Genomic DNA, 26,892 nt, shown 5'->3' on the forward strand with positions numbered 1-26,892 from the left:
TTATTTCTAGAACATTCATGATACTTGTGTGGGTGGTAGAAGGTGTGATCATATTTAAGAAACTAAAACATTTATGTGGGCTGCAGAACGACAGCACATTGGACATAGGGTGCTTGCCATGTGTGTGGCAGACCGGGGTTTGAATACTGGCACCCCGTATGGTTCCCCACCACTGCAGAGGCTTTGAGGGGTGATCTCAGAGGTGCTCCAAAAGCAAAAACAACTTCTTGAGGGAGAGGGGATTTGGGCCATACCTGGTCACTCCTGACAGTGCTCAGGGAATCAGACAAAGTGCCAGAGCATGGAATCAGGGTCAGTCAATGCAAGTGCACCACTAGGTATGGCCGAATCACCCCCCCCCCAACAAAATAAAATCAATAATTATGACACTACCTGGGTAAAGTGGCATGACCAAATTGGATTCTTTTTCTAGTTCAGGAATATCTGCCTGCCCCAATCTTACCTATTAGTGTTTAGGCTCATTTCTAGAGAACGGGTAGAATTTGTGGCATGTGATTCTAGACTGGCAGTTTTCTGTAAAACATTCACCGAGTAAAAATCTTCCGTAACATACAGACAGCTTTAGCCCTCTCATCTGGAAACGTCAGTCCCTTCACTGTCTGGAGAAAGGGACCCCGTCCTCTTCAGCTGTTTCACGTTTACAGGCATTTTCGGTTGCTAACATTCAGAACTGTGAAATGTCCTAAGTTCTCAAGAAAATCTGAAAATGAAGGGGGGACAAACACTAATATGAAAAGTCCCTAACCAAGAAAATGACAGGCCAGAGCAATAGCACAGAAGGGAGGGAGTTTGCTTGTACTTGTTTGCCCCAGGTTCAATCTCTAGCATCCCATATGGTCCCTGAGCACAGCCAGGATTGACTCCTGGGCTAAGAACCAGGAGTAACCTCTAAGCGTGGTGGGATGTAGCCCAAAAACCAAAGCAAGCAAACATCTTTGCCTGATTCTGGAAACTTTGATCTTTACCAGAAGTCTACATTAAGCACATTAAGCAACAGAGCAATAGCACGGCAGTAGGGCGTTTGCCTTGCACACGGCCGACCCAGGATGGACCCGGTTCTATTCCCCGCATCCCATATGGTCCACTAAGTCTGCCAGGAGCGATTTCTAATCACAGAGCACCAATGGCTGTGGCCCAAAAACAAAAAGGCACAGCAAAGTTGCCAAAGGTACATCAAGAAATGTGGCCTATGTCCACATATAACAGAGTCTTCTTGGCCATCGAAAGGGAGAGTGTAGCTATTACAAACTCTACCGTGTGATGAGCATTAAACCTGGTGAAAGAAGTCAGTATAAAAATGGGGCCGGGCGGTGGCGCTGGAGGTAAGGTGCCTGCCTTACCTGCGCTAGCCTAGGAGATGGACCGCGGTTCGATCCCCCGGCGTCCCATAGGGTCCCCCAAGCCAGGAGCGACTTCTGAGCGCATAGCCAGGAGTAACCCCTGAGCGTTACCGGGTGTGGCCCAAAAACCAAAAAAAAAAAAAAAAAACAACACAGTACGTCATTTCATCAAGTTGCAAGACATTTCAAAAATCTACGGTGTTGGCTGTCAGGAGCCAAGGGTGGAAGTGTCTGCAATAGGTAAAAGATTTCCCTTTAGGGTGAAATTTCCAGAAGTTGACATTAGTGATGTCTGCAAACCTCTGATTATACTAGGAATACATTTTACTTTATTTTGGGTTTTGGGCCACACCAAGAAGCATTCAGGAATTACAGCTTTGCGTAGACTCAGGAATCACTCTTGGCAGGGTCAGGGGACCCTATGGAATGCCGGAGATCGAACCTGGGTCGGCTGTGTGCAAGGCAAATGGCTTATCCACTGTGCTATTGCTCCGGCCTCAACTAAGAATACATTTTTTTTGGGGGGGGGGCACACCCGGCGGTGCTCAGGGATTACTCCTGGCTGTCTGCTCAGAAATAGCTCCTGGCAGGCACGGGGGACCATATGGGACACCGGGATTCGAACCAACCACCTTTGGTCCTGGATCGGCTGCTTGCAAGGCAAACGCCGCTGTGCTATCTCTCCAGGTCCTAAGAATACTTTTTTTTTTTTTTTTGTGGTTTTTGGGTCACACCCGGCAGTGCTCAGGGTTTTTCCTGGCTCTGTGCTCAGAAATTGCTCCTGGCAGGCACGGGGGACCATATGGGACGCCGGGATTCGAACCGATGACCTTCTGCATGAAAGGTGAACCCCTTACCTCCATGCTATCTCTCCGGCCCCAAGAATACATTTTTAACAGATAAATTTTATGACATACAAGTTATATCTTAACACAAACTATTTTAGGAGGTGGGTGGTATTTGGGACACACCCAGCAGTACTCAGGGCCTACTCCTGGTTCTGCACTTAGAAATCACCCTTGGCAGGCTCATTGGACTATATTGGGTGCCAGGGATGAAAACCGGGCTGAGCCAAGTCCAAGGCAAGCGAATTACCTGCTGTACCATCCCTCGAACCCAATACAAACTCTTTACAGCTTGGAAGGTGGTGTAATTTGGTAGGGCATTTGCTTTCCATCTGTGAGGCCCAGTGTTAATGCTGGCACCAGAAACTCTTCTCCCGAAAAAAAAACAAAAACAAAAACGAGGGGCTGGCGAGGTGGAGCTAGAGGTAAGGTATCTATCTGCCTTGCAAGTGCTAGCCAAGGAAGGACCGCGGTTTGATCTCCCACCATCCCGTATGGTCCCCCCCAAGCCAGGGGCAATTTCTGAGCACTTAGCCAGGAGTAACCCCTGAGCATCAAATGGGTGTGGCCTGAAAAACAAAATCAAACAAAAACAAACAAAAAAACAAAAATGAAAACAAAATAAAATGATAACTGTAAGTAGGAGGTGAGAGTGAAAGGAGGTCTCCTTTGGCTTACAGAAGTTCTAGACTCCACCCAGGCATCGAGAATGGGGTGGGCATAAACATGCCGGAAGAGCCTCTTTTCCAAGGACTGAATTACTCCAGGTCTCTGACCATCAAGGCCCCAGGCTGCATTCTGCTTTGGACCACCTGCCTGGCTTACACACCAGGTTCAGTTCATAAACCCTACCACGTTCCCATGCATACCCACCTACAGACAACTGAAAAGCTTAGTAAGGAAAACCAATCAGTGGAAAACTGCTGCTCACATCAGCATCAGCCGGTCAGAAGAGCAGAGCCTGGGGTCCCCACTCCCATCGATACCAGCTCGGAGAACTGATAAGTTTTGTTTTGAACAAAATGAGCAAAGGGATGAAGCAAAGAAAATGGAAAAATGGAAAAAGCAAAGAAAATGCAGACAGGAGCCTGCACCTAGGGACTGAGCCCACCGCACAGAGTTCCAGGATTTTTCGCACAGTTCTTGCACAGGGGCAATGTGTGAAGGTGCCAGGATTCTCCCCCAGGGGTGGTTCAGGATAGCCATCGCCAGCGACAAGAGAAACCCCGAACATCCACCGGGACCCCCAGTTTCTAAGCCAAGGTCCCTCATCCCAAGGCTCCATCCCATCCCCTTCTCCCCACAGCAGCAGAAGATGATGCAGCAGCGGGGAATGCGCGTGAAAGGCGAAGCCCAGGTCCCAGCCGGCGTGCAGAAGAGGAGAGATGGAAGGGGGCGAAACAATAAAATAAAAAACCCAGAAAGCAGACCATGCATTTTACAAAAACAGCCGCCCCCAATATATTGTTCTTTTTTTCTCATAATAAAAATTGTTAATTCTTAAAGGTCAAATGACAGAACGTGCATGGCTCCCAGAAGCATCTGCATAGTCGAAACCCCGATCACTCACACACACACACACACACACACACACACACACACACACACACACACACACACACACACACACACACACACACACGAAGGTAGTCCTACGGTCCTGCAGCCCTGAACCCCCCCCCAAAAAAAAAAAGGGGAGCTCAGTGGAGATGGGGGAAAGTGAACCGGGCACGGACAATCAGGGAACGGCAGGTGATGGTCCAGGCTCCGGGTCAGCCCCTGGGAGCCTCGAGATCCAAGGAACGAGCTTCTCACCTGGGCCCAGAGCATCTTTTTAAAAATAAAGAAATCAATCCAAGCACCCGAAGCCCCGCCCCCTGTCAAGGGAGCTGAGCTGCGATTGGACGGCGCGGCCGTCAGTCAAGGGCAGCGCCTACAAAAGGGGCCCGGCCGTCGGCGGCGCCCACACGAGCCAGTCTGTGAAGGGAGATGCGGCCGCAGCGCTGCTTCGCTGCGGGAACCCCAAGGCTTCATCCTCTACTTATCCACAGCAAAAGGCTCCCCGAAATCCCCCCGCAGCGACTCTTTTACCTGCCGCCGCCGCCGCCACCACTGCGGGTGTCAGGGTCCGGCGAGCGGCCCCTCGCGACCGTTAACTCCAGAGCGCATGCGCGCGCCCGGCTCCCGGCTCCTGATTGGCTGCCAGGCGAAAGGGCGGAGTCAAACGAGGCGTGACTCTTTGGCCCGCCCATCGCCTTTTTCCGGTCCTGCTGCCGGAAAAGGGCGGGGCAACTGTCAAGTCCTCGCAGCCGATTGGCTCTCTGAAAAACCCACGAGAAGAAAGTTGCGGTTTCCCGCAGGCGCACTTTGTCCGCGCGACGCCAAAGCGGGTGAGGGCAACTGTCAAGGTGGAGCAAAAGGGTGAACCTGGCGCATGCGCGGGGAGGAAGCGAGAGAGCGCGGGATTGGGTCGCTGGCTGGTGCAGAGTTAGTTGTTGGTTCGAGTCTCCCCTCGTTATCGGGGGTTGGGTGGTGAGCCCTAAGGCCAGGTAAGCTCTCGCGAGGATGTCAGGCCCGCACGCGGCTATCAGGAAGGCCGGGGCTCTGGAGAGGGCCCAAGATGGGTGCCAGGGGCCCGGAGAGATAGCACAGCGGCGTTTGCCTTGCAAGCAGCCGATCCAGGACCAAAGGTGGTTGGTTCGAATCCTGGTGTTTCATATGGTCCCTCGTGCCTGCCAGGAGCTATTTCTGAGCAGACAGCCAGGAGTAACCCCTGAGCACCGCCGGGTGTGGCCCGAAAACCAAGAAAAAACAAACAAAAAAACAAAGATGGGTGCCAGGACGTCTGTCCTCTGCGGCCCTGCCTCCTGGTATCCCCCCCAAGTCCCCCTGGCACTTGACCTGGGATCCACTCCTTGAGCTCAGTTTCCACGAGAGGGGTGCTGGTGGTATTTTGGGCCACACCCAGGGCCGCCCAGCCTGCTCTGATTGAACCTGGGCCTTAGACTGCTGCTTGTGTTCTACTCACTGTGCCATCTTCCCGGCCCTTTTTAAGGGGTGGTGGGGTTCCCCTGTGGCTCAGACTCGCAGGAGCTCCATGGACAGTTTGTGAGCTGATGGTTGGCTCGTAGTCACCAAGGTGTCATTTGTCTCACGGATATTTGTGGGGTTTTGGGGTTCACAGCAAGTGGTACTCAGGGTTTACTCCTGGCTAGGTGCTAGGGGTGGAGGCACAGGGGGTGCCAGGAATCAAACCCCGGTTGGCCACGTCCAAGGCATCTCCTTTCCCACTGTTCTCTCTCTCTCCCGCCTCTGTCTCATTCGTTTTTGCATCTAAACAGTTTGTCAATTTAAGAGCCAATTCCTAATTAAAAATTAAAGGGGAAACTCATACTGTCTGTATTACTGTAAAATATGGAAGACAATGAGGGGTACTTTTTGGTTTTTGGCCAACACACCAGCGGTTAAGGGCTACTCTAGCAGTGGCTGTCAGAATGTGAAAGCCTCCAGTGTGTACAGTGAGTGAAGCACTGGCTATGCTCTCTCCAGCTAATGGTAGATACATTGAAATCTTAATTCTTTTTTTCTCCAACTCGTTTTGGTTCTTATTCCATTAGATTGTCCTGAAAGATGTCCACATTTAAATCAGGACTTGATTTCCTGAAGGTGCTTTTATCTTTCCATGTGAAACTTCTGGGAAGTCAAGTGTCCTTCTTTGGCATCATAATTATCTCCTTGGCACCCGACATCACAGACCACAGTTATGACCTCACCAAATTCCTGGTTTTCAAACACTCCTTACCGGGCAACATGTAGCTGGAGAGGTAGCTCTTTGGCAGGGCATTTGCCTTGCACACATTCAACCCCGGACAGACTCCATTTCAACTCCCAGCATCCCATATGATCCCTCAGGGATGCCAGGAGTGATTTCTAGGACTAACCCTGAGCTCTGCCAGGTGTGACCCCCCCCAAAAAAAAAAAAAACCCATCAGGCAACACCCCATAACTCAGTCGCAGCCTCTGTGCCAGGAGCCTTTTTACTTTAAAACTCTAAAAGTAGGGGCCGGAGCAATATAACTGCAGGTAGGGCATTTATTTGTCTTGCATGTGTCCCACTTGGGTTCAATTCCTAGCATCCCAAAGGGTCCCCCAAGCCTGCCAGGACCAGTTTCTGAGTGCAGCACCAGGAATAACTTGTTTTGGGTGTGGCCCCAAACAAAAACAAACAAAGCCCCTCTAAAACAAATGTGTGAAATCACCAAATTGCTGTTGATGCCTGGACCGTGTTAAAATTCGATCCAGCATCACTGGTGCCTTAGAAGGGACTGTGGGCTCTTCTCTTTTCAGGTGGGCCCTGTGTCATTACCCCTTTCGATGGCATTCATTTGTTTCCATGGTTCCCCCACCTTCCCTCTTGGCCTTCACCATCCCCCTCTGCCATGGCTTCTGGATCTAAGGCTGCTGGCAGCATGGCACAGTACAAGAAGTGCCCACATGGTTTCTCGTACACCCAGCCCAGAGTCTCTGCAGTCTCACTGGGTACATGGAAATGTAGCCTGAGGCCGGGCAGGAGGGTGGCACAGTAAGCTGAGGGCACGCCTGGCATATGCAGGAGTCCAGGTTCCATCCTGATGTCATCTGGTCTCTGGGCATCCCCAGGGAAGGGTGTCCAAAGAGAGAAATGCAAAGCAAAGCCCACTGAGTCAAGAGTCCCCAGAGAAGGAGCTGGAAAGCTCAGTGGGGAGACCGTGACAGTCCTCTTTACAGTGGCCCCATCTCAGTTTTCTGCACGTCTGTCCCTGTGTTAAGCTCTGAGAAACTTAGTACTCAGCCTTTGAGGATTAAAAAAAAAAAAAGGAATCTGGGGCTGAGAGATAGCACAGCAGGGAGGGTGTTTGCCTTGCATACAGCAACCCAGCATGTGGTTCCCCCAAGCCTGCCAGGAGTGACTTCTGAGCACAGAACCAGAAGTAACCCCTGAGCACCACCAAGTGTGGCCCAAACACCCAAAAAAAGGAATTTTAGGCAACTAAAATTCCAGAAGTTGAGTCCAGAGGTGCTAAAGTAGTTCAAGGAGTCGAATGATAGGTACAGCCAGGAGGACATTTGCCTTGCATGTGGCCAACTAGGGTTCTGTTCCCAGCATTCCTCAGGGTCCCCTGAACACCATAAGAAGTGAGTGAGCCCTAAGTATCACCCAGTGTGACCCCCTCCCAAAAATAAAAACAACAAACCATTGGACAGATGAAGTTGCTCAGTAGCAAGGCCACTGTTTCCGCTCACTTGTCCAGCTTGGAAGTGTCTGAAAGGTGTGGGGAGCTGCGGGCTGCAGGAGGCCACTTGGAGAGAGCCTGGCTGTACCCGACAACCACTTTGAACAATTGTCCTGCGTCTCCCTAATGTCCGGATAAACTCGAATTTCAGCTGCTCCGATTGTTCCCCAAAGACTTTGGGTTGCTCTGTGGGCATCACAAAAACCGAAATCCAATCTGTGCACTTGTCTGGGCCGCTGAGCTGCAGGCCTGTCTGTCGTTTCCAGCAGTCAGTTGCTGGAGGGGGGCCAGCGCACCCCAGAGACTCTAGACCTGCCGGATTGGCTGTGGAACAAAGAGCCCCGTAACCACACCCAGGACCTGCCTGACCCTCCGCAGGCCAGGCGGGAGACCTTCCCGCGTGTTTCAGACCGGAACGAGGACAGAGTGTTGGAGCCAGGCGGCGGTCCAGAGGGGCTCTGAGACCGCAGCTCCGCCCAGCCTGGGCCACAGCAGCTGGGCAGCCCCAAGATCTTTGTCCAGCCAGCGGAAAGGCAGCCCCTGAGGGCCGGGCTGGCTTCCCTGTTGAAGCTAAGCCAGGGCTGTGTGACACAAAGGAATCCTCTTCTGCACGCTGAAAGCAGCCGGGAGGGAAGGGAAATTTGTGTGACATCTTCGAACCAACAACCCAGAGTTTAGCGTTTCCTCCAGCTGCTTCTAAAAAGCATTCACACACAATAAGCTAAACCAGTTTTCCCCACCCCTTGCAGTGACATTCTGTTGACTTGAGCTTTGCATGGCTCTCGGGTCACCCAGATAGGGGAACCAGTCCAGAGGTCACCCACAGAACTGGCAGATAAATTAATGGGATCCATGTTCTAAGAAACTACCTGAAGACAGCGCTGTCTGCACGGATATGTCAGAGGGACCCTAGGAACCGGGCAGGGCCTGAGTTCGAGTTCCAGGTCATGTGCTGAATGCCAGCTCGTGATTCCAGCCTGGTGTGGCTGCTCACCAGCCTGAGTGTGAAGCTAAGCAGGTTCCGCTCCCACCACTCATTGCAGCTGTGAAAGGGAGGGAAGGGGGCATCTATCACCCCCCAGAGGTTGTTTAGGTCCGAGGCGGAAGAGGCGCTTCTGTAGAGGCTGTTTTGTTTTTTCCTGTCCAATCCAGGTCCCGAGCTGCCAGTCGGGCCTCACCCATGCGTCACTGGGGCCTGCTGTGCCGCCATGCGCCACTGGCCAGGATGTGCCTGGTGGGGCCTCAGGGACTGGGGTGGCTTCGAGACAGGCCCACGCTGTGGCAGATCCCACAAGCAGGCAAGAAGGACCGCCCAGCCCTGCTTGCCTTGGCCGAGAGCGACCTCGATGAGCAGTTTGTGAAGGGGCATGGCCCTGGGGGCCAAGCCACCAACAAGACCAGCAACTGCGTTGTACTGAAGCATGTGCCCACGGGCATCGTGGTAAAGGTAGGGCTGGATGCTGAACCCGGGGTGTGGAGATAGCACAGTGGGGAGGGCGCTTGTCCCTGCACATGGTCGACCCAGGTCTAAAACCGGAACCTTGTATGGTTTCCTGAGCCTGCCAAAGTGATCCCTTAAGCATAGCCAGGCCTGGCACGAAAACAAATTAAAGAAAAATTGATGGTGGAGGGTCAGCACACAGTGGTAGTTGTTTGCCTTGCACATGGCTGCCTGGGATGGACCTGGGTTTGATCCCTGGCATCCCATATAGTCCCTCGAGCCAGCCAGGAGCGATTTCTGAGCCCAGAGCCAGGAGTAACACCTGAGCACTGCCGGGTGTGACCCAAGAGCCAATACATATGTTTGATCAAAATAAAAAAAATGATAAAGCTGGGGCAATAGTACAGGTGGGGAGGTATTTACCTCGCACTTGACCCACCTGGGCACTCCATTGTGTCACCAGCAGGAGTAATTCCTGAGCACCTCCAAAGAAATCTAACCCTTTATTTCACAGAATTTAACTCTCAGTTTGCTTTTCGGACTGTTTTCTCACTCATTTCACAGAATTGTCTTCTGCCAGATAGAGCTAGGCCCCACATGTTCTATCTAACTCACGTTAACTTCCCATAATGCTGTTTTTCTCCCTTGGGCTAGAATTCTGCCCAGGAATGAACCCCACAAAGGGTCCACTGTCTACCTCCAAGCCTCTGGCTTAGTGGATACTTTGAAAATTATTAGGAACTTGAAGTCATTTGAAAGCTACTGTTTCTGGGCAGCTCCTGATAAGCAAGACACAAAGAGCTGCCTCATAGCAGAGAGGGGAGCCGGGTGGCCTTGTTCCTGTTCTGACTCCAACCTAGGCCCTCTGAAGGATGGGGTGGGATCGGGCGATGCCCTGGGCACGCTGGGCCCTTCACAACCTTGGACCTTCCCCCTCTCAGTGCCATCAGACAAGGTCCGTGGACCAGAACCGAAAACTGGCTCGGAAGATCCTTCAGGAAAAAGTGGATATTTTCTACAATGGGGAGCACAGCCCCGTCCACCAAGAGAGGCGAGAGGCAGAGCGGAAAAAGCAGGAAAGAAAGAAAAGAGCCAAGGAAGCCTTGGAGAAGAAGAAGCTCTTCAAGGAACTCTGGGACTCCAGTAAGGACCACTGACTGGCAGGCAGGAGGCTGCAGGGCCCTGTGGAGGGTCCTGTGACACACAAACGCAGGGAATTTTCAGGGGGGCACGATCAGGGTTCAAATGACTACAGTGAGGCTGCATAAAAGCTCAGAAGGGGGCTGGAGCTGTGGCACAGTGGTAGGGCATTTGCCTTGCACGTGCTGACCCAGGACAGACCACGGTTCAATCCTCCGGCATCCCATAAGGTCTCCCAAGCCAAAAGTGATTTCTGAGTGCATAGCCAGGAATAACCCCTGAGCATCAACGAGTGTCCCCCACAAAAAAAAAAAAAGTGCAAAGGGACCAACGGGCCTGGATTCTATCTCCAGGGCCACGCAGTCCCCGAGCACCGAGAACACCCCCCAAACACTGCCAGATGTGGCATCCTCGAAACATAAAATAATAAAAGTATAGGGTCAGAGAGATGGCACAGTGGTGTTTACCTTGCAAGCAGCCGACCCAGGACCCAAGGTGGTTGGTTCGAATCCCGGTGTCCCATATGGTCCCCCGTACCTCCCAGGAGCTATTTCTGAGCAGATAGCCAGGAGTAGCCCCTGAATACTGCTGGGCGTGGCCCAAAAACCAGAAAAAAAAATAATAATAAAAGAATGAACAAGTATGAATGGGGCCTTGGGTGATGGCTTACTGCCCAGCTCCTCAGCGCTGCTGAGGATCCCCAAACACCCCCAAAGAGGATGACATGAAAGCCACCATTCTGCGAGAAGGTACTACTGGGAACACAGCAGCCCTGGACAAACCCAGGTCTCCCCTGGCAGGTGCACTACTGTCTGACTCCGTCCAGTCTTTCCTTCTGGGGGTCACCAATGACAGGGCAACCCTGGTGTTAGGTTCAGGCAGTGACCCATCTCTCTGGCCTTGGATTGTTTGGGCTTTTTTGTGGGAACACACCCGGCGGTGCTCAGGGATTACTTCTGGCTCTGGACTCAGAAATCACTCCTGGCTGGCTCGGAGTAACCATATGGGATGCTGGGGGTCAAACCTAAGTCCTTCCAGGGTTGGCTGTGTACAAGGCAGATGCCCTTCTGTGCTATTGCTCAGGACCCGCTGGGCTGTTTCTTGACCTGGGCAGTAGCTGAGATGTTGCCCCATTTTGTAGTGGGGAGAGAGAGTGGGGTCACTAGCTTAGAGGCTACAACCTTCGCTGGAGGTGGCGCCTGGTGAGGCTCGGGACCCTGCGGTTTCAGGATATGCCTGTGCAAAGCACATGCCTTGATCCCTTTGACCCCCTTTTCAGAACATCTATTCATAGTTCTATTCTGTTTGACTCTTGAAGGAAACATGTCCTGGAAGTCTTTGACGAGGGTGGGCCAGGATGCAGGAAGCTAGAAACAGGCTTCCCTTGCAGGACTACCAAGTGTGGCTCCAGCTCCTCCCAGCTACGCCCCAGCCAGCAGTGCTGGGACAGGGTTCCAGGCTGCCCCTCCACCATCCCTCTGGCCTTTGCCAGGAAGCAGGAACTTACTGCTGCCAGATAGGCCTGAACCCAGGAACTTGGGCGTGTTCCAGAGCCAATGTGGGGGCCGGAGCACAGTGGGGAGGGCACTTGCCTTGCACATGCCCACCTGGCTTCGATCCTCTAACCCACTCCCACAGGGCACCTGCCCGGAGCTGTGTCCAAGGCCTTGGGTCATGCCTGGGGCTGGAACAATAGATGCCAGGTCAAGCCACTCAGTAGTGGGTGGGTGTAACTCCACCCTGGATTTAGGTGTAGCTACCTGAGACCCACCCATTTCTGGGAGGGGTCTTGGAAGGTTATATAAAGCCTTTGACGAAGGGGATTAGGCCCTTTTGGTCTTTGGCCAGCATGGAGGTCAAAGGGAAGATGGCTGAAAGGAGTTAAGATGCAGGGCTAGCGAAGAATAGCAAATGCTTAAAAGGTTATGATATAAGCCACACGTGGTGGATAGGGCATGAATAAAGCTGATGCTTCCTGATGCCTGTCTCTGGATGAGTCTGATTCGCCATTCACCTAAGCCTGGGACCCGCCAGCTGAATGGGGATTGCGGAGCCACGTGGCCTGGGATGGCAGAGAAATTCCTCCATCCATCCTTCTCCATCCAGCTCCATCGCTAATTATTTAATGCAACAGGTGGAGGCCACGTGGAGGGTCCCTTTGGTTCAGTTTCTGTGCCAAGTTCTTGCCCTAAGACCCTGGTGCCAGTAGCCTCAGGTACCCTCACCTTTGCAACTGCAGGTTCTGAACAGTGTCCCAGGAACACTATAGGGAAGAGCCCTTGGAGGCTCTGAGGGGCACTGAAAATTCAGCAAGGTCTGGTTCTTGACTGTACCCTCAAAACCAGACCCGCCACACTGCAGTTCCTGGCACTGTCCTCTCACTGAAGAGCTCATTTCTCATTTCTGTTAATTCTTAGCGCCCAGAACTCTGAGCCCAGGGTGAAGCAGGGGTCTCCACAACTAAACTGGGGCCCCAGTCCTAGGCTGTGGGGGAGAACTATATCCAAAATTCTACTTCAAAATCTAAGAAACCTAGATCACAATACAAGTTGTTAATGAAAATAAGCTTTATTACATCAAGTAATAAATACATACAAAGATGCAAATGTTTTAGTCGCTTTCTTCCAGATATTGGGGGGGCAACTCAGGGGAGGTGAAACGGAAACTCTTCTAGTGTTTGCAAGAAAGCTTTGGGGCTGGCTGGGCTGGGGGCAGGAATTGCTCCTCTGTGTTTATAATGGGGGCATTTCTGAGCCCGATTCTGAAGTACCAAGCGCCATGCAGATAGATGCTTCAGCAGCAAAGGAGTTCCCCGAAGCAGGATCTACACAGGGCAAACAGGCCCAAGGGACCAGCCATGGGTGCACAGGATGGGGCTGGGCTGGCTGTGCCCAAGAATGGGCAGAGAGAGTGGCCAGGGTGGGGCATGCGAGCGCTGAAGAAGCCAGACTGCAGCTCGGAGGCCCTGAGTTCATACACCTTTGAACCAATGCTTAGAAGAAAGGAAAAGAAGGAAAAAACCCAAAGAGGTCCTAGCTATGCAGAAAGGCAAATTCTAAGCGACCGCCAATGAGGCCTTCTTGAATTCTTAAGAGAGAGGTGGGTTCGAGCCACAGGTAGAGAAGCCCAACTGTTAACATTGTGAAAAGGGAACTTTCATTTCGTCTCGGCAGGAGACAGTCCTGGAGGGAGACCCTCTCGGCTGGCAAGGTCTTCGCTAGGACCGGGCGTTGCGCTCCGTCTCAGCCAGGCACTCCCGGACTAGACCTCTGGCGTGAATGATGCCTGGAAATCAAGAAGGGGGAAAAATCAGTGTGGCGGGGATAGGGAGAAATCACCCCACAAGAGGGGCTAGGAGGTGCAAAAAGATGCAAACCCTTCCCAGAGCCTAGCCTCCACACGTGTCCTGTGTCCCCGAACTTGGGTGGGTGACCACAGCCTGGAGCCTCACTGGACTTGAGAAGGCGTGTGGTCAGGGCCAACGTCCCCCGACGTCTCCTCCCTGTTCAACAGGGGCCCAGGGTGCCCTGCAGTCCAACCCTCCCATTCTGGAAGTTTCCCAGATGGATCAGTGTCTTAAAGACTGACCTCAAGGGCTGGATTGCTAAACACAGTGGGTAGAGCGTTTGCCTTGCGTGCACGGCAACCTGGGTTTGACCCCCAGCATCCCATATGGTCCCCCAAGAATAATTTCTGAATGCAGAGCCAGAAGTAACCTGAGCACCACCAGGTGTGGCCCCAAAATAAAATCCTCATCTGAGGGGTGAGGATACCTCCTCCGGTGGACTCCCTCAGTCCCCACTGGACCCCCTCTCACCCCTCAGGAGCATCTCAAATCTGTAGCAGTGGGAGGGCCAGAGGGGGCCATTGGCCATAGCCACAGTGGTCACTGGAGTGGCCCGGACAGTCACCCCAGCCTCACCGGCACCACAGCCCCTTCTCAGGCCACTCACACCCGAGATCCTCTCAGCTCGCTGGACTCAGCCACCCCGGCCACTGTCCCGACTTCCCTGTGACCACTTCCTGGAGGCTTGGCCCTCACAGCACCCTAAGCCCTGCTTTCAGGCATCTGCACATTCCATCATCAGCCACTCAGGATGCCTGTACCCTGGGGACCCAGATCACCTCAGGGCCGCTTGCCGCCTATCCCCCACAGGTGTCACAAGGGCCCTAGACGGAGAACCCCAAAGCTAGCTTGTCTCCTCTCCCATATTCACTAACCCCAAAATCAGTCACTGAGCCACAACTCCAGAATGGGACCCACTGAATGGAACGGAAGACCCTTCCCCCAACTCCGGAGCCCAACAACCTCCTCCCCACTGGCCGCCTTGACCCCTGCACACCCCACTTCCTAAAGGCAAACAGAAAGCCCAAAGTGCAAGCCCCCAAAGTACAGCGGCTCTTATGGTGGCCCAGGAGCAAGTGAGCAGGAGGCAGAAAGGCAGACAGGGTGCATCCCCTGACCTGACCCCAGAGCCCAAGCCCCAAGCCCCCCACCCCTGGCTGCACTAACCACGCTTGAGCCGCTCCATGGCGCTCTTGCTGCCAGCATACGTAGGCCGGATCTCCTTGCCCAGTTCCTCAATGATCGCCAGCAGCTCCGCGTACTTGCTCTGTGGAACCTGGCTGCTCCCTGATCCCTGCAACAGGGAGGAAAAGGGTCACCTGCACAGATCACCAAACTCAGGAGCATGGCACGGACGCAGCAGCAAGGGGAAGGGGGCCAGGCTGTAGCCCCCAGGCCCTGGGCATATAGTGGGGACAGAGTCATCAACACCCCCGTGAAGGGTCTCAGACATCAATCACCTCCCAAGATTCAGATGAAGAAGAAAATTCATCTCAGGGGGATCTGAAGGTACCAAGCGAGGAGAGGGGGTGGCCAGGCCCGGGGACAGAGGGCGGCAAATGTCACTGATGGCCCAACTGAGGGAGCCCCAGATCCCTGTCCTTCCTTCCCCCCAGTCCTGCCGTGGCTGCTCCTCCCTGTCCTCCCCACATTCCTCCCTCATGTCCCCCACTCCGGCTCAGGTCAGGCCCCCCTCAGAGCCCTCGCCTGCTCCTCCCTCCTCCTCAGTCGCCTCTGCTGCGTGGTCTCTCGCTCCTGGCACCCCAGATCTTGCTCCTGGGAGGCCTCCAAGCGCTGCCGCCTACGGGCCTCCCAGTCTTCCCTGCGCTCCTCCCACCGCCGCCTCCTCATGGCCAGGGCATTGCGCCTCCTCTCCAGGCCTCGCTTGCAGCTATCCTCACGCCGACGTCGCTTCTTGAGGCGGTCTCGCTCCCGGGCCCGGGCCTGCTTCTCCTCGGGGGACAGCAGGGCCCGCCGGGGCATGGCCAGGACGAGGCAGCTGCCACCGCCACACCCGGCAACTGGGCCCCTGGTGACCTCAGAATGTGGCCGAATTCTGGGATTCCTGGGGCCTTCCACTTGCAGGAAGAACTGGGGGTCCCAGGTCCCTCTCACACACCGGCTCGCTAACTGTCCCTGGATATAGGTACACAGAGCAAGGCCACATTTGGGGCAGAAGGGAGTGTCCCCACCGTACCTGTGTGTAGCCCAGGGAGGGTGGCCCATAGTCGCTGAGCATCTGGCGGTACTGGGCAGGTGCAGCCATGCTGCTGGGTGTGGGGTGGGTGCTGCCGCCTGGATAAAGAGAGAGACCGTCAGAAAGTGGGGCTCATTCCCCCACCCTGCTGCAGCGCACCTTCCTTCCCACCCCATCCAGGGCCTGTGCCCACCCCTCCAGGGCTGCCACACCCTGCCCTTCAGGTCGCCCAGAGACCCCCAACCCATCACATGGTCCTCAGGGATACATTCCTCTGAAGGACTGCACCCCAGAATGGGGGTCCGAGGACGTCTGAGGGTCCTGACACCCCAGACCCTCTGACAGACAGCTGGCATGGGAGTGGGGAATAGGGGGTTCAGAGCGTCCAGATGGATGGAGCCAAAGGGAGGGGCTTGGAAACCAGGTGCTTCTGAGAGGCTGGCCAGAAGCACCCGAAGGCTGGGCCCCCGCTATGCAAATTTGAGCCAGGGGGGTGCTGGGCACAGGACAGGACATAAGAGGCTCCCATCTCAGCCCAAACGCTCAGGCCCAGAACCCAGAGTGGACACACACACACACACACACACACAGTCTGCCAGGGCAGGAAGCGGGTGCTGAAGGGAAGGGGGCACAGAGCCTCACACCACTGGAGGCATTCTAGAAGTTTCCATACTCCAGTGGGAGACAAGCTAGCTGCCTGTGCATGGATATGAATGTGTGTGATGTGTCAATGCGTGTGTGTGTGTGTGTGTGTGTATATGTGTGAGTTGTGAGTCTGTTGTATGAGTGTGGGTGTGAGTTTTTGGAGTGTTCTGAGTGTTTAAGTGTGTGCAGGGTATGATGTGAGTTGTGAAAGTTTGTGTGTATATACGTAAGTGTTTGAAAGTGTTGAGTGTTGCTATTTGAGTGTTGTGAGTGCATGTTGTGTCTGAGTTGTGAACGTGTGTGTGTGTGTGAGAGAGAGAGAGAGAGAGAGAGAGAGAGAGAGAGAGAGAGAGAGAGAGAGAGAGAGAGAGAGAGAGAGAGAGAGAGAGAGAGAGAGAGAGAGAGAGAGGGTACGTGAGTCATCTCTGTCCCATGAGTCAGCGGGACCACCCTGCCTCGCCATGTAACCAGAACCAGGCCTTTTCCCTCTCTGGGCCTCAGTTTCTCTCTCTGCACCCAGAGCTGGCAGGAGGTGTTGGGAGGCACTTTCTGTGCAGTTTCAGGTCTGGGGGCCCAGGGTGCGGGGAGAGGAGCACGCGACCCTCAGCTCCACAAGAGGGGGGCTCGGCGCCCACCCGGGACATCGCAAGTGACCCCCTTTCTGTGGCAGAGCCCCCAGGTTCCGAGGACAGCTGGGGCTGGGTGATCCAGAAGGGTCCTGCCGGGCCGGACAGATGCCCCTGGAAGGAGACAATCTGCAGACAATGGGGTGCGGGGCTGGGGTCCCCGAAGCAGGGAGCGGGAACCCGGCCTGGCGGGGACAGGTGCAGGGACAGCACAGGGCGGAGGGAAGGGAGCCAGGCGCGGCTCCCCACCCCCACGGCAGACAAAGAGCGGCCGGGCCTGGGGAGCTGGCGGCCTTCCCGCCACTTGGGGCGCCCGGGGGTGTCTCCGGCAGGGGCGGGGGCTTTGTCTGACTCTGCCACCGCGGCCCTGGGCGAGCCCGGGCAGGAGGGAGGCAGGGCCCGAGGGCGCACGGGGCCAGGGAGCCGGCGGCAGCGAGAGTCCATCTTGGATGCAAATGGCAGGGCTGGGGGTCCGGGAGCCGGGCACCCCAGAAGCAGGCGCCGGGGCGCCCCAGCGCACCCCGCGGCTTCCAAGCACCGGGTGCGGGGCAGCCTAGAACTGGGGAGACCCCTAGCTCCGGGACCCCGCACCCGAAGGTCCAGCAAGGACGGGCAGCTGGGGGGATCCCCAAGATCTGCTGCTTTAGGAGGGGGTGCATGCGTCTTGCTCAGGGTCCCCGGAATCCCTGAGCGTCTGCAGCTGGGACCCCGAAATCGAGGCTCCTTCCAAGAAGTTCCAGCTCAGCCACGCACACTCGTGTCCCCGGGGGTCCCCGAAAGGGGGGTCTCGGGGCGACCAGGGGCCGGGGCTAGCACGGCTGCCAACGTGTCACTGGGGTCAGTCGCCTCCCCCAACGCAACGCGGCTCCCTAGGCGTGGCGTGGACGCGGGAGACAAAGCCGGTCACCCGGGGCCCCCCCAAAAAAACGACCTCCTTTCCAGCACCCCCTTTGGCGCATCTATGGCGAGCTCCAGGCACGACCCCCAGAGCTGCCTGCGAACTTCTGGCGGAGTTTCCGGGACCCCCGCTGCACCCCGGAGCGCACGGCGGGCGCCTCCCCGGGCCGAGGGCAGCGCCTCTAGCTAGGCTCAGAGCCATGGGGAGCCCCCAGGGAACCCCCAAGTTAGGGGTGCGGAGCCTCAGAACCCCCGCACCCTAGGGCCCCACTTGGGCCAAGCCCTTTCGAGAGCCCCCTTCCCCAACCGGGACCTGGAGTTCCAAGGCCGCCCGGGGACCTCCCCAAACCGTGCGCCCCGAAGGGCGCAACTGCAACCCGCCGGACCGGACCCCGCACGCGCCCCGGCCAGATCCCCCCCAAGCCCGCGCCCTGCCGCTCCCCGAGCCCGCCGGCAGGGGCCCTCGCCGAGCCGTGGGCGCCGGAGCCAGAGGGAGAAAAAGGAGTCGCCGGAGCTAACGTGGAGGGGGAGAGGGGACCCCGGGGCTCGCCAGCCGCCCGGCGACAACTTGGAACCCTGGGGGACGGCACTAGCGGGGTCCCCGGCCCCAGGCCCAGGAGCCCCAACTTGGAGACACTTGGGCGCGCGGGGGGCGCACGGAGGCGCACGGGGCGCACGGATCCGGATCGTGGGGTCCCCGGGGCGCTCACTCACCCGCGTTGGCCGCGGCTGCGGGCATGGAGGCGGCCAAGTTGGGCTTGTACGACATCGCCGCGAGCTGGCGGGGCGCGCCGGGGCGCACCGGGGCGCGGGGCGCACCGGGTCCCCGCGCGCTTGGGTGCGCGCGCGCGCGCGTGTGTCTCGACCGGGGAATCTGGCGGATCTGGAGGGCGGATCTGGTGGATCAAGAAGGCGGCGAAGATGGCCGTCGCGCCCGGGGCCGCCGCACTGGCTCACCCGGGCCGAGGGCGCGCGGGGCGGCGCGGGGCGGGCGCGGGGCGGGCGGGCGCGCGAGGGGCGGCCGCCAACTTTGAGCCGCACCGCGGGGTGGCCCTGGCTGGACCCGGGAAGGGGCGGCCCGGCCCGGCCCGGCCCGGCGTCAGGGGGCGGCTCCACCTGGTAGCCGCGCCCCGCGCCCCGCGCCCGCAACTTGGCAAAGTTTTCTTTCGGGGGACCGGGCGGGGCGCGCTCTGGCACCCACTGGGGAGGGTCTTGGATCGCCCCGAGCAGCCCGAGATGGGCACGCGGGGGCCGTGCGGGGTTTGGGGGGTCGGTCCGGGGGTGCGTGGGGTACGGGGATGGAAAATTACCTGGAGAAAATGGAGGCGAGCGGCGGCCTTGTGTGCGCGCCCCGGGATCTCTCTGTCTCTCTCTCCAAAGCGCTGCTGCAGCGCCCCGTGGGCCCGAAGAGGTGTCAAGCCTTGGGCGGTTCGGTGTCGGTCCAAAGCCCCGGCAATTCGTTCCTTCGTCCCGCCTCGACCCCCCACCCGGGCTGGGTGCAATCTTGCAGGCGCACCTGCTCGGGGGGCGCACGGGGAAGAACTTGGCAAAGTTCCGAATGGCCCCCACTGGACAGACACCCCGTGGCCAGCCTCAGCCTCGCTCTGGCCTCTCTCCCCAGATGCCACGAACCCGTCCTGATGTTTTGGGGCGAATGACTAAGCTTTGGAGATACTAAGCGTTTGGATTTTGGGGAGCCTTCAATGGTGACACTGGAGGAAACGCGCCTGGGGCCTCCCACCCGTCCCCGCCGCTCAGAAAGGCCGCGTGCGCGCTCTGGAGATTTTTTTTTCTTTCCTCTTGTCACAGACGTTCCGGGTCGTGCAAGGACTGGAGGAAGCCCGGGAGGAAGGGGCAGTACCAGACTCCACCCCCGCACACACACTCCCAGGGTCCCTGCCCCCTCTCCAGCTTGAACAGCACCCCTGTACCCCACTATTGGGCTAGTTCAGGACTGGGCACTCTGAAATTTTCTTTCATAGATAATATGTATGGCACTTTGTCCCACCCTCCTGGCCTCTCCAAAACCCAGTGTCCCGAGTACATTGCAGTCACTGAGCCTTTCTTTTGCGGGGAGGTCACACCCGGCAGCGCTCAGGGGCCACTCCTGGCTCTGCGCTCAAAAATCGCCCCTGGCAGGCTCAGGGAACCATATGGGATGCTGGGATTCGAACCACTGTCCTTCTGCATGCAAGGTAAACACCTTACCTCCATGCTATCTCTCCAGCCCCCACTGAGCTTTTAACTTAAAAAAATTTTCCCAAAATTTTTCTTTTCTTTTTCTTTTTCTTTTTTTTTTTTTTTTTTTTTTTTTGGTGTTTTTGTTTTGGGTCCACACCTGGTGGCATTCAGGGGTTACTCCTGGCTTTGTACTCAGGAATTACACCTAGCAGGTTCTGTGGACCTTATGGAATGACAAAGATAGAGCCAGGCTCAGTTGTGTGCAAAGCAAACCCCCTCCCTGCTATGTTATTGCTCTGGCCCCAGTTTTGAATTTTTGTTTTGTTTTGGGGTCACACCCGGCAGCAATCAGGGATCACTCCTGGAACTACGCTCAGATATCGCTCCTGGCAGGCTCCGGGAACCATATGGGATGCTGGGATTCGAACCACCGTCCTTCTGGATGCAAGGCAAACGCCCTTCTTCCATGCTATCTCTCTGGCCTCCCCCGGTTTTGATTTTTTAAAGAAATATATATTGAGCAATAGCATGGCGGGGAGGGTGGTTGCCTTGCCCACAAGGGACCTGGGTTCCATCCACAGCATCCCATATGGTCCCCCCAGCACCACTAGGGAGAACACAAGTGCAGAGCCAGGAGTACCCCTGAGCACTACTGAGGTTACCAGCACCCCAAAATCATAATTATTATTCAGGGATCACTTGGAAAAACTTGGGGATCACTTTCAGCCTGGCTCAGGTGGGACTGTAGGTGGTAAGAAGGGTGGCCCATAAGTACCTTAAACATCTGTGTTCTCTCTCTGTGGCCCTGGCTGTTTCGATTGTGGGGGACACATCCAGTGGTGCTCAAGGGTTCCTCCTGGCTCTGCTCTCAGAAATCATTCCTGGCAGGCATGGGGGACCATATGGGATGCCAGGGATCAAACATGAATCGGTTGCATACAAGGCAAACACCCTACTGATGTTCTATCGTTCTAGCCCTTTTTTTTTGTTTTGGTATTTTGAAATTTTTTAATTAGTAAAACAAAAATGGTTAATGTGACATTGTGACACTGTATTGGATACAACACCCAAAACTAGTCTTGGATATGACTATCAAGAAATGAAGGTGGAAATGCAGCTAGGCGGCACAGCCAGGAGGCGCTTGCCTGGATGAGGCCTTGTTCCATTCCCAACGCCCTTTCTGAAGACACTGCGCAGCTTTTATCTCCGTCTGATCAGTCACAAAACTCCCAGCTTGTACTGGATCCACAATTCATGACACTCGAGAGTTACTTGTGGCTTTGCACTCAGGGGTGACACCATGTTTGGTGGCCTGAGGATGGTGAGGATGTCTTTTTTCTTTTTTTGGTTTTTGGGCCACACCCGGCGGTGCTCAGGGGTTACTCCTGGCTGTCTGCTCAGAAATAGCTCCTGGCAGGCTCGGGGGACCATATGGGACACCGGGATTCGAACCAACCACCTTTGGTCCTGGATCGGCTGCTTGCAAGGCAAACGCCGCTGTGCTATCTCTCCGGGCCCGAGGATGTTTTAATAAAAACGTTGGTCGGTCCCAAGCAAGGCAAGCAACTTCCCTGCTGCAATATTTCTGCCCCCAAGATAATCAGGAAAGGATTTTTGCCCATCTGGTTGTGCTCAGTGCTTACTACTGGAGGGACTTGGGGGGCCATATGCAGTGTAGGGACAGGACCTTAGCTGACCACATGCAAGAAAGGCTCACATCGTGGGGCTGAAACGATAGCACAGCAGTAGATTTTTTGCCTTGCATGCAGCCAACCCTGGTTGGACCTGGGTTCGGTTCCCGGCACCGTATAGGTCCCCTGAGCCTGCCAGGAGCAATTTCTGAGCACAGAGCCAGGAGTACACCCCGAGGGCCACCAGGTGTGACCCAAACGACCCAAACCCTATCCCTCCAAAAAAAAAAAAAGGCCCAGAATGGAACACTGTACCATCTCCCCAGTTCCATCTGGCTTACACTCAGATGACTTCCTGGGACTCATTTAGTGTGGTGATGGATTCTGTCTTTTGTTTGTATTTGGTTTTTTTTTTTTTTTTTTTTTTTTTTTTTTTGGTTTTTGGGCCACACCCGGTGACGCTCAGGGGTTACTCCTGGCTATGCGCTCAGAGTCGCTCCTGGCTTGGGGGACCATATGGGACGCCGGGGGATCGAACCGCGGTCCGTCTCCTAGGCTAGCGCAGGTAAGGCAGGCACCTTACCTCGAGCGCCACCGCCCGGCCCCAAAACTTGAATTTTTTTTTTTTTTTTTTTTTTGGTTTTTGGGCCACACCCGGTAACGCTCAGGGGTTACTCCTGGCTATGTGCTCAGAAGTTGCTCCTGGCTTGGGGGACCATATGGGACACCGAGGGATCGAACCGCGGTCCGTCCAAGGTTAGCGCAGGCAAGGCAGGCACCTTACCTTTAGCGCCACCGCCCGGCCCTGTATTTGGTTTTGTTTTGGGGACACACACTGTGGTGCTCAGGGGTTACTCCTGGTTCTGTATTGAGGAATCACTCCTGGTTGGCGGTGCTCCGGGGACAATATGGAATGCTGGAGATTGAACTCAGATCTGTTGCGTGCAAGGCAACTGCCCTACCTACCTGCTACTATCACTGCAACCCCACTTATCTTTTGAGTCAGTATCTGTGCTCAAAGTTCTACCATATGAGGTTCTGGGAATTGATCTGGGTGGCCTTGTGTAAGGCCTGTTGTCCTGTGTCTTCACTCCCATGTTGTTTTTTGTTTTGGGGGCCACACCCAGTGGCACTCAGGGGTTACTCCTGACTCTCTGCTCAGAAATTGCTCCTGGTATGCACAGGGGACCATATAGGATGCCGGGGTCCGTCCTGGGTCTTCTGTGTGCAAGGCAAACACCCTGCCACTGTGCTATCACTCTGGCTCCAAGTGTCTTTAAAAAAAATGGGGGGGGGGCGGAGAGGTGGTGCTAGAGGTAATAAGGTCTGCCTTGCAAGCGCTAGCCAAGGAAGGACCAAGGTTCGATCCCCCGGCGTCCCATATGGTCCCCCCAAAGCCAGGGGCAATTTCTGAGCGCTTAGCCAGGAGTAACCTCTGAGCAGCAAACAAACAAAAAATCTTTGAAACAAAAAAAAAGTGGGGGCCAGAGTGATAGCACAGCAGCTGGGTGTTTGCCTTGCACGCAGCCAACATGGATTTGATCCCCAGTGTCCCATAGAGTCCCCCAAGACTGCCAGAAGTGATTTCTGATCAGACCCAAGAGTAACCTTTGAGCACCACTGAGTGTGGCCCCAAAACTAAAATAAAATATATAAATAAATTGGGGGCCGTGCTCAGCAGTGCTCAGGAGACCATATGGGGTGCCAGGGATCAAACTCAGGTTGGCCATATGTGAGACAAGAGCCCTCCCCGCTGTCCTCTCCAGCCCTGAGTCTGGTTGGCAGAGGTGCAGACACTGAGACATGAGACATGAGAAGCTTTTGTCCTATCTCTACTCCGGAGTGATGCTTTATAAGCAGACACGGACTCCGAATAAGAAGGACAAAGCATCCTTTGTGTGTGTGTGTGTGTGTGTGTGTGTGTGTGTGTGTGTGTGTGTGTGTGTGTGTGGTGTGTGGTTTTTGGGTCACACCCTGCAGTGCTCAGGGGTTATTCCTGGCTCCAGGCTCAGAAATTGCTCCTGGCAGGCACGGGGGACCATATGGGGATTCGAACCGATGACCTCCAGCAAGAAAGGCAAACGCCTTACCTCCATGCTATTTCTCCGGCCCCCCAAGCATCTCTTTTATCCCTCTAAGAAATGCATCTGGCTTGACATCAAAGGTTCCCTAGGAAGTTCTCCCAAAGGAACAGGCAGGTGAGGACATTGGAGAGACCAAGAGCCTGGAGAGATAGCACAGTGGTAGGGTATTTGCTTTGCAGGCAGCCGACCTGGGACGAACCCAGGTTCGATTCCTGGCATCCCATATGGTCCCCCATGCCTGCCAGGCATGATTTCTGAGCACAGAGCCAGGAATGACCGTGAGCGCAGCTGAGTGTGGCCCCAAAACCAAAATAAAGTTAAAAAAAAAATGCCTAGAAAGAAGGAACTGCTAAGGTCTGTTCTCATTTGCCCAGAGCTTCAGCAAGCAAACAAGCAGCTGCTCCAAGTCCCTTAAGGGTCCTGCTTTGAGACAAAGCCACACAAACCTGGACTCTGTCTTCAGGAAGCAGCCGAACGAGGATGCGAACCCAGGTGCACTTGACGCCCAGAGTGGGCAGCTTTCAGGGGACAGAGCCAAGTTGCCGAGAACTGGACTAAAAATAAGCACCTTGCACATGTCTTCAAGCCTCCTTCCTCTCCTTCAAGTCCAGCCCAGATGGTTTTTTACATCATGCGCCCAAATGACTAGCTGGTAAATACGAATATACTGTACAGACCCCCGCCCCCCATTTCTAGGCCATCTCCTCACTCTTGGGCCCTGTCTCTCATCCCTGTCCCTTCCACACAAGAATCTTAGGCCCCTGGGGGCTGGAGAGATAGCACAGCAGTAGGGTTTTTGCCTTGCACACTGCCTACCCCGGAAGGGCTTTGGTTCAATTCCTGGCATCCCATAGGGTCCCCTGAGCCTGCCAGGAGCGACTTCTGAGGGCAGAGCCAGGAGTAACTCCTGAGCACCACCAGGTGTGACTCAAAAACAAACAAAAAAACAAACAAAAATCTAAGGCCCAGCTCTCCTCTCATCAGGGGATCTCAACTAGGTTTTGGTTTTATCAAAGCAGATCACAGGGGGCCCGGAGAGATAGCACAGCGGCGTTTGCCTTGCAAGCAGCCGATCCAGGACCAAAGGTGGTTGGTTCGAATCCCGGCGTCCCATATGGTCCCCCGTGCCTGCCAGGAGCTATTTCTGAGCACACAGCCAGGAGTAACCCCTGAGTACCGCCGGGTGTGGCCCAAAAACAAAAACAAACAAAAAAAATAAGCAGATCACAGGGCACTGAGTGTTGATCCAACTATGTGCAGGGGAACTGGGAGGCCAAGCCTGGTCAACTCCTGGTGAGCAGCTTGGGGTTACTAACAGCAGCAGGTCCAGGGCACATGGGGTGAGGCTGAGCAAGCAGATAAGAATAAAAAAAAAATCTCTCTGGGCAAAGTGGGGGTTCAGAGCCAAGGTGGGGTTCACATTTCTTTGTCCTGGTTAACAGCTGATGGTCATTTGTTTCCATTTAAAAGCAGGAGTTTGTGAGGGGGAGGTAACACAGTGGTAGGGCATTTGTTTGCCTTGCATATTGCAGACCCAGGATGGATGGTGTTTCAAATCCCGGCATCCCATTTGGTCCCCCCCCCCCTCCCCCGAGCCTGCCAGGAGCAATTTCTTTTATTTTGTTTGGTTATTTTTTTTGGGGGGAGGGGTTATACCCGGCAGCACTCAAGGATTACTCCTGGCTCTGTGCTCAGAAATCGCTCCTGGCTTGGGGGACCATATGGGATACCAGGGGATGGAACCGCAGTCCGTCCTAGGCTAGCACCACCGCTCTGGGCCCAGATTTTTTTTTTTTTTTTTTTTTAACGAATTCTTTAAAAGAACCACTGTGAGAGTCAAAGATGTTCGTCTCAGCCATATGACGTCCAACACCTTGCACCAGTGCACATTTCCCTCGACCAATGTCCCCACTTTCCCGCCCACCCTTCCCTCTGCACTTTACATTTTTCTCTTCACCTTTTTCCTTTTAGACTCTGTAGTTTCCAATATTGTTACTGAACGGGTATCCTGCATATCATCTTCCTTTCAGGCACCTAGTTCTTGTCCAGAGTCATCATTTCCGTCTCTGCCCTAACTGCAACCCCCAAAAGGACTGCTAACAGGGGGCTTACACACCAACATTCACAGACATTTTACAGTACCTTTCTGTCACTCCTGGAGTCTTAGCTAGGGGGAGGTGACAGGACTTGAGCCAGGCTGGTGGTAACCGTACAGCCGTAGGTTCAGTGTCTGCTCTGCAGCCCCATGGCTTCCACCGTCCCTACATCAGGTCAAGTTCTCCACAACTTGTTTTGCTTACTTGTTATTTGAAAAGTGTGTGTTGGGGAACAAACATGGTGGCCTCTCATCTGCAAGACGAATGTTCTACGGCTCAGTGACATCTTCTGTCCCTCTACAGTTCATTTAAGACATAATGCCACGCCAAGAGGGATAGTATAGAGGGGAGGGCACTTGCCTTGCGTGTGGCCGACATGGGTTCGATCCCAGGCATCCCATATGGTGCCCAAACACCTCTGGCAGAGATTCCTGAGTGTAGTAGAGCCAGGAATAATCCCCTGAGCACCGCCAGGTGTGGCCCAGACATATAATATCTTTAAAGAAAGGTGTCAACATAATGCCAAGCACCAAATAGGAAGATGCTCTGGTCTAGGGGGGCTGATAGATCTAAAAGAGTGCTTAGAACCCAAACAAATAAAACACAAAGAAGCAGCGTATTAGCCAGTTTAATTTATTTAAGAATTTTACCAAAAAAAAAAAAAAAAAAAAGGAACAAGAAAAAAAAACTAATTCAACCACATATAACTAAATACAGAATTTGTTCAGCTTCATGTCGATCAGTTTTGCTAGTAAAGGTCATCCAACCTCACTAGATGCAGCCGATAACAGTTTTATTGCATGAGGCCCCATTTTTCAGAAGTTACAGATGCAGGTGGTCGGGACACCGTGTTGTGGCCCGTCAGAGTTGTGTCACTGTGGGAGTGGGCGGAGCTGTGCGTGCCTCACACGGTGACCGGCGCCAATGGACATTCCACAGAGCAGCACTACGAAAAGGGCAAGTCACACAAGAGAACAGACAGCAAAACAAACCAACAGTTTACAACCTTTGTGTTTTTGTTGTTTTGTTTTGTTTGTTTGTTTTTTTTAAATTGTCTTTGGATTCCATCATGTTGTCTCGAGATGCACCATGTCAGATCTAAGCCTACATATAAAAATAGCCTTTGCTC

The 26,892-nt window shown here is 54.7% G+C and overlaps 3 protein-coding genes and 1 long non-coding RNA gene across 4 annotated transcripts in view; 2 read left to right on the forward strand and 2 right to left on the reverse strand.

Moving 5' to 3' along the window:
* The window catches only part of MPHOSPH9 (M-phase phosphoprotein 9), a 36,986-nt gene extending 36,131 nt beyond the window's left edge, over window positions 1-855 (reverse strand). The window contains exon 1 of the mRNA XM_049769199.1: window positions 464-855. Coding sequence (XP_049625156.1) covers window positions 464-483 — 20 coding nt within the window. The 5' untranslated portion in view covers window positions 484-855. The remainder of the gene's footprint in view (window positions 1-463) is intronic.
* A 3,816-nt stretch (window positions 856-4,671) lies between these two features.
* MTRFR (mitochondrial translation release factor in rescue) lies at window positions 4,672-10,087 on the forward strand. Its single transcript, XM_049769267.1, has 3 exons — window positions 4,672-4,755; window positions 8,632-8,926; window positions 9,862-10,087. The coding sequence occupies exons 2-3, from the start codon at window positions 8,660-8,662 to the stop codon at window positions 10,075-10,077; spliced, it is 483 nt and encodes a 160-aa protein (XP_049625224.1). The 5' UTR covers window positions 4,672-4,755; window positions 8,632-8,659; the 3' UTR covers window positions 10,078-10,087.
* Window positions 10,088-11,361: 1,274 nt separating this feature from the next.
* Window positions 11,362-12,666, forward strand: LOC126002055 (uncharacterized). The gene is made up of 2 exons (XR_007492891.1): window positions 11,362-11,783; window positions 12,195-12,666. It is a non-coding gene; the product is annotated as an uncharacterized LOC126002055 (long non-coding RNA).
* Window positions 12,610-18,699, reverse strand: CDK2AP1 (cyclin dependent kinase 2 associated protein 1). The gene is made up of 4 exons (XM_049769268.1): window positions 18,486-18,699; window positions 15,604-15,701; window positions 14,574-14,700; window positions 12,610-13,345 (listed from the first exon to the last, which is right to left on the reverse strand). The coding sequence occupies exons 1-4, from the start codon at window positions 18,538-18,540 to the stop codon at window positions 13,278-13,280; spliced, it is 348 nt and encodes a 115-aa protein (XP_049625225.1). The 5' UTR covers window positions 18,541-18,699; the 3' UTR covers window positions 12,610-13,277.
* Between the last annotated feature and the right edge of the window lie 8,193 nt (window positions 18,700-26,892).

This window comes from Suncus etruscus, chromosome 2 (genome assembly GCF_024139225.1).
Source record: "Suncus etruscus isolate mSunEtr1 chromosome 2, mSunEtr1.pri.cur, whole genome shotgun sequence".
Taxonomy (NCBI): domain Eukaryota; kingdom Metazoa; phylum Chordata; class Mammalia; order Eulipotyphla; family Soricidae; genus Suncus; species Suncus etruscus.

Coding starts and splice junctions, on each gene's coding strand:
- MTRFR (XM_049769267.1), top strand. CDS start 8,660: ATGCGTCACTGGGGCCTGCTGTGCCGCCATGCGCCACTGGCCAGGATG. Junction 8,927..9,861: donor CCACGGGCATCGTGGTAAAG/GTAGGGCTGGAT, acceptor TCCCCCTCTCAG/TGCCATCAGACAAGGTCCGT.
- CDK2AP1 (XM_049769268.1), bottom strand. CDS start 18,540: ATGTCGTACAAGCCCAACTTGGCCGCCTCCATGCCCGCAGCCGCGGCC. Junction 14,701..15,603: donor CCTCCCTGGGCTACACACAG/GTACGGTGGGGA, acceptor TCCCTGTTGCAG/GGATCAGGGAGCAGCCAGGT. Junction 13,346..14,573: donor CATGGAGCGGCTCAAGCGTG/GTTAGTGCAGCC, acceptor CTTGATTTCCAG/GCATCATTCACGCCAGAGGT.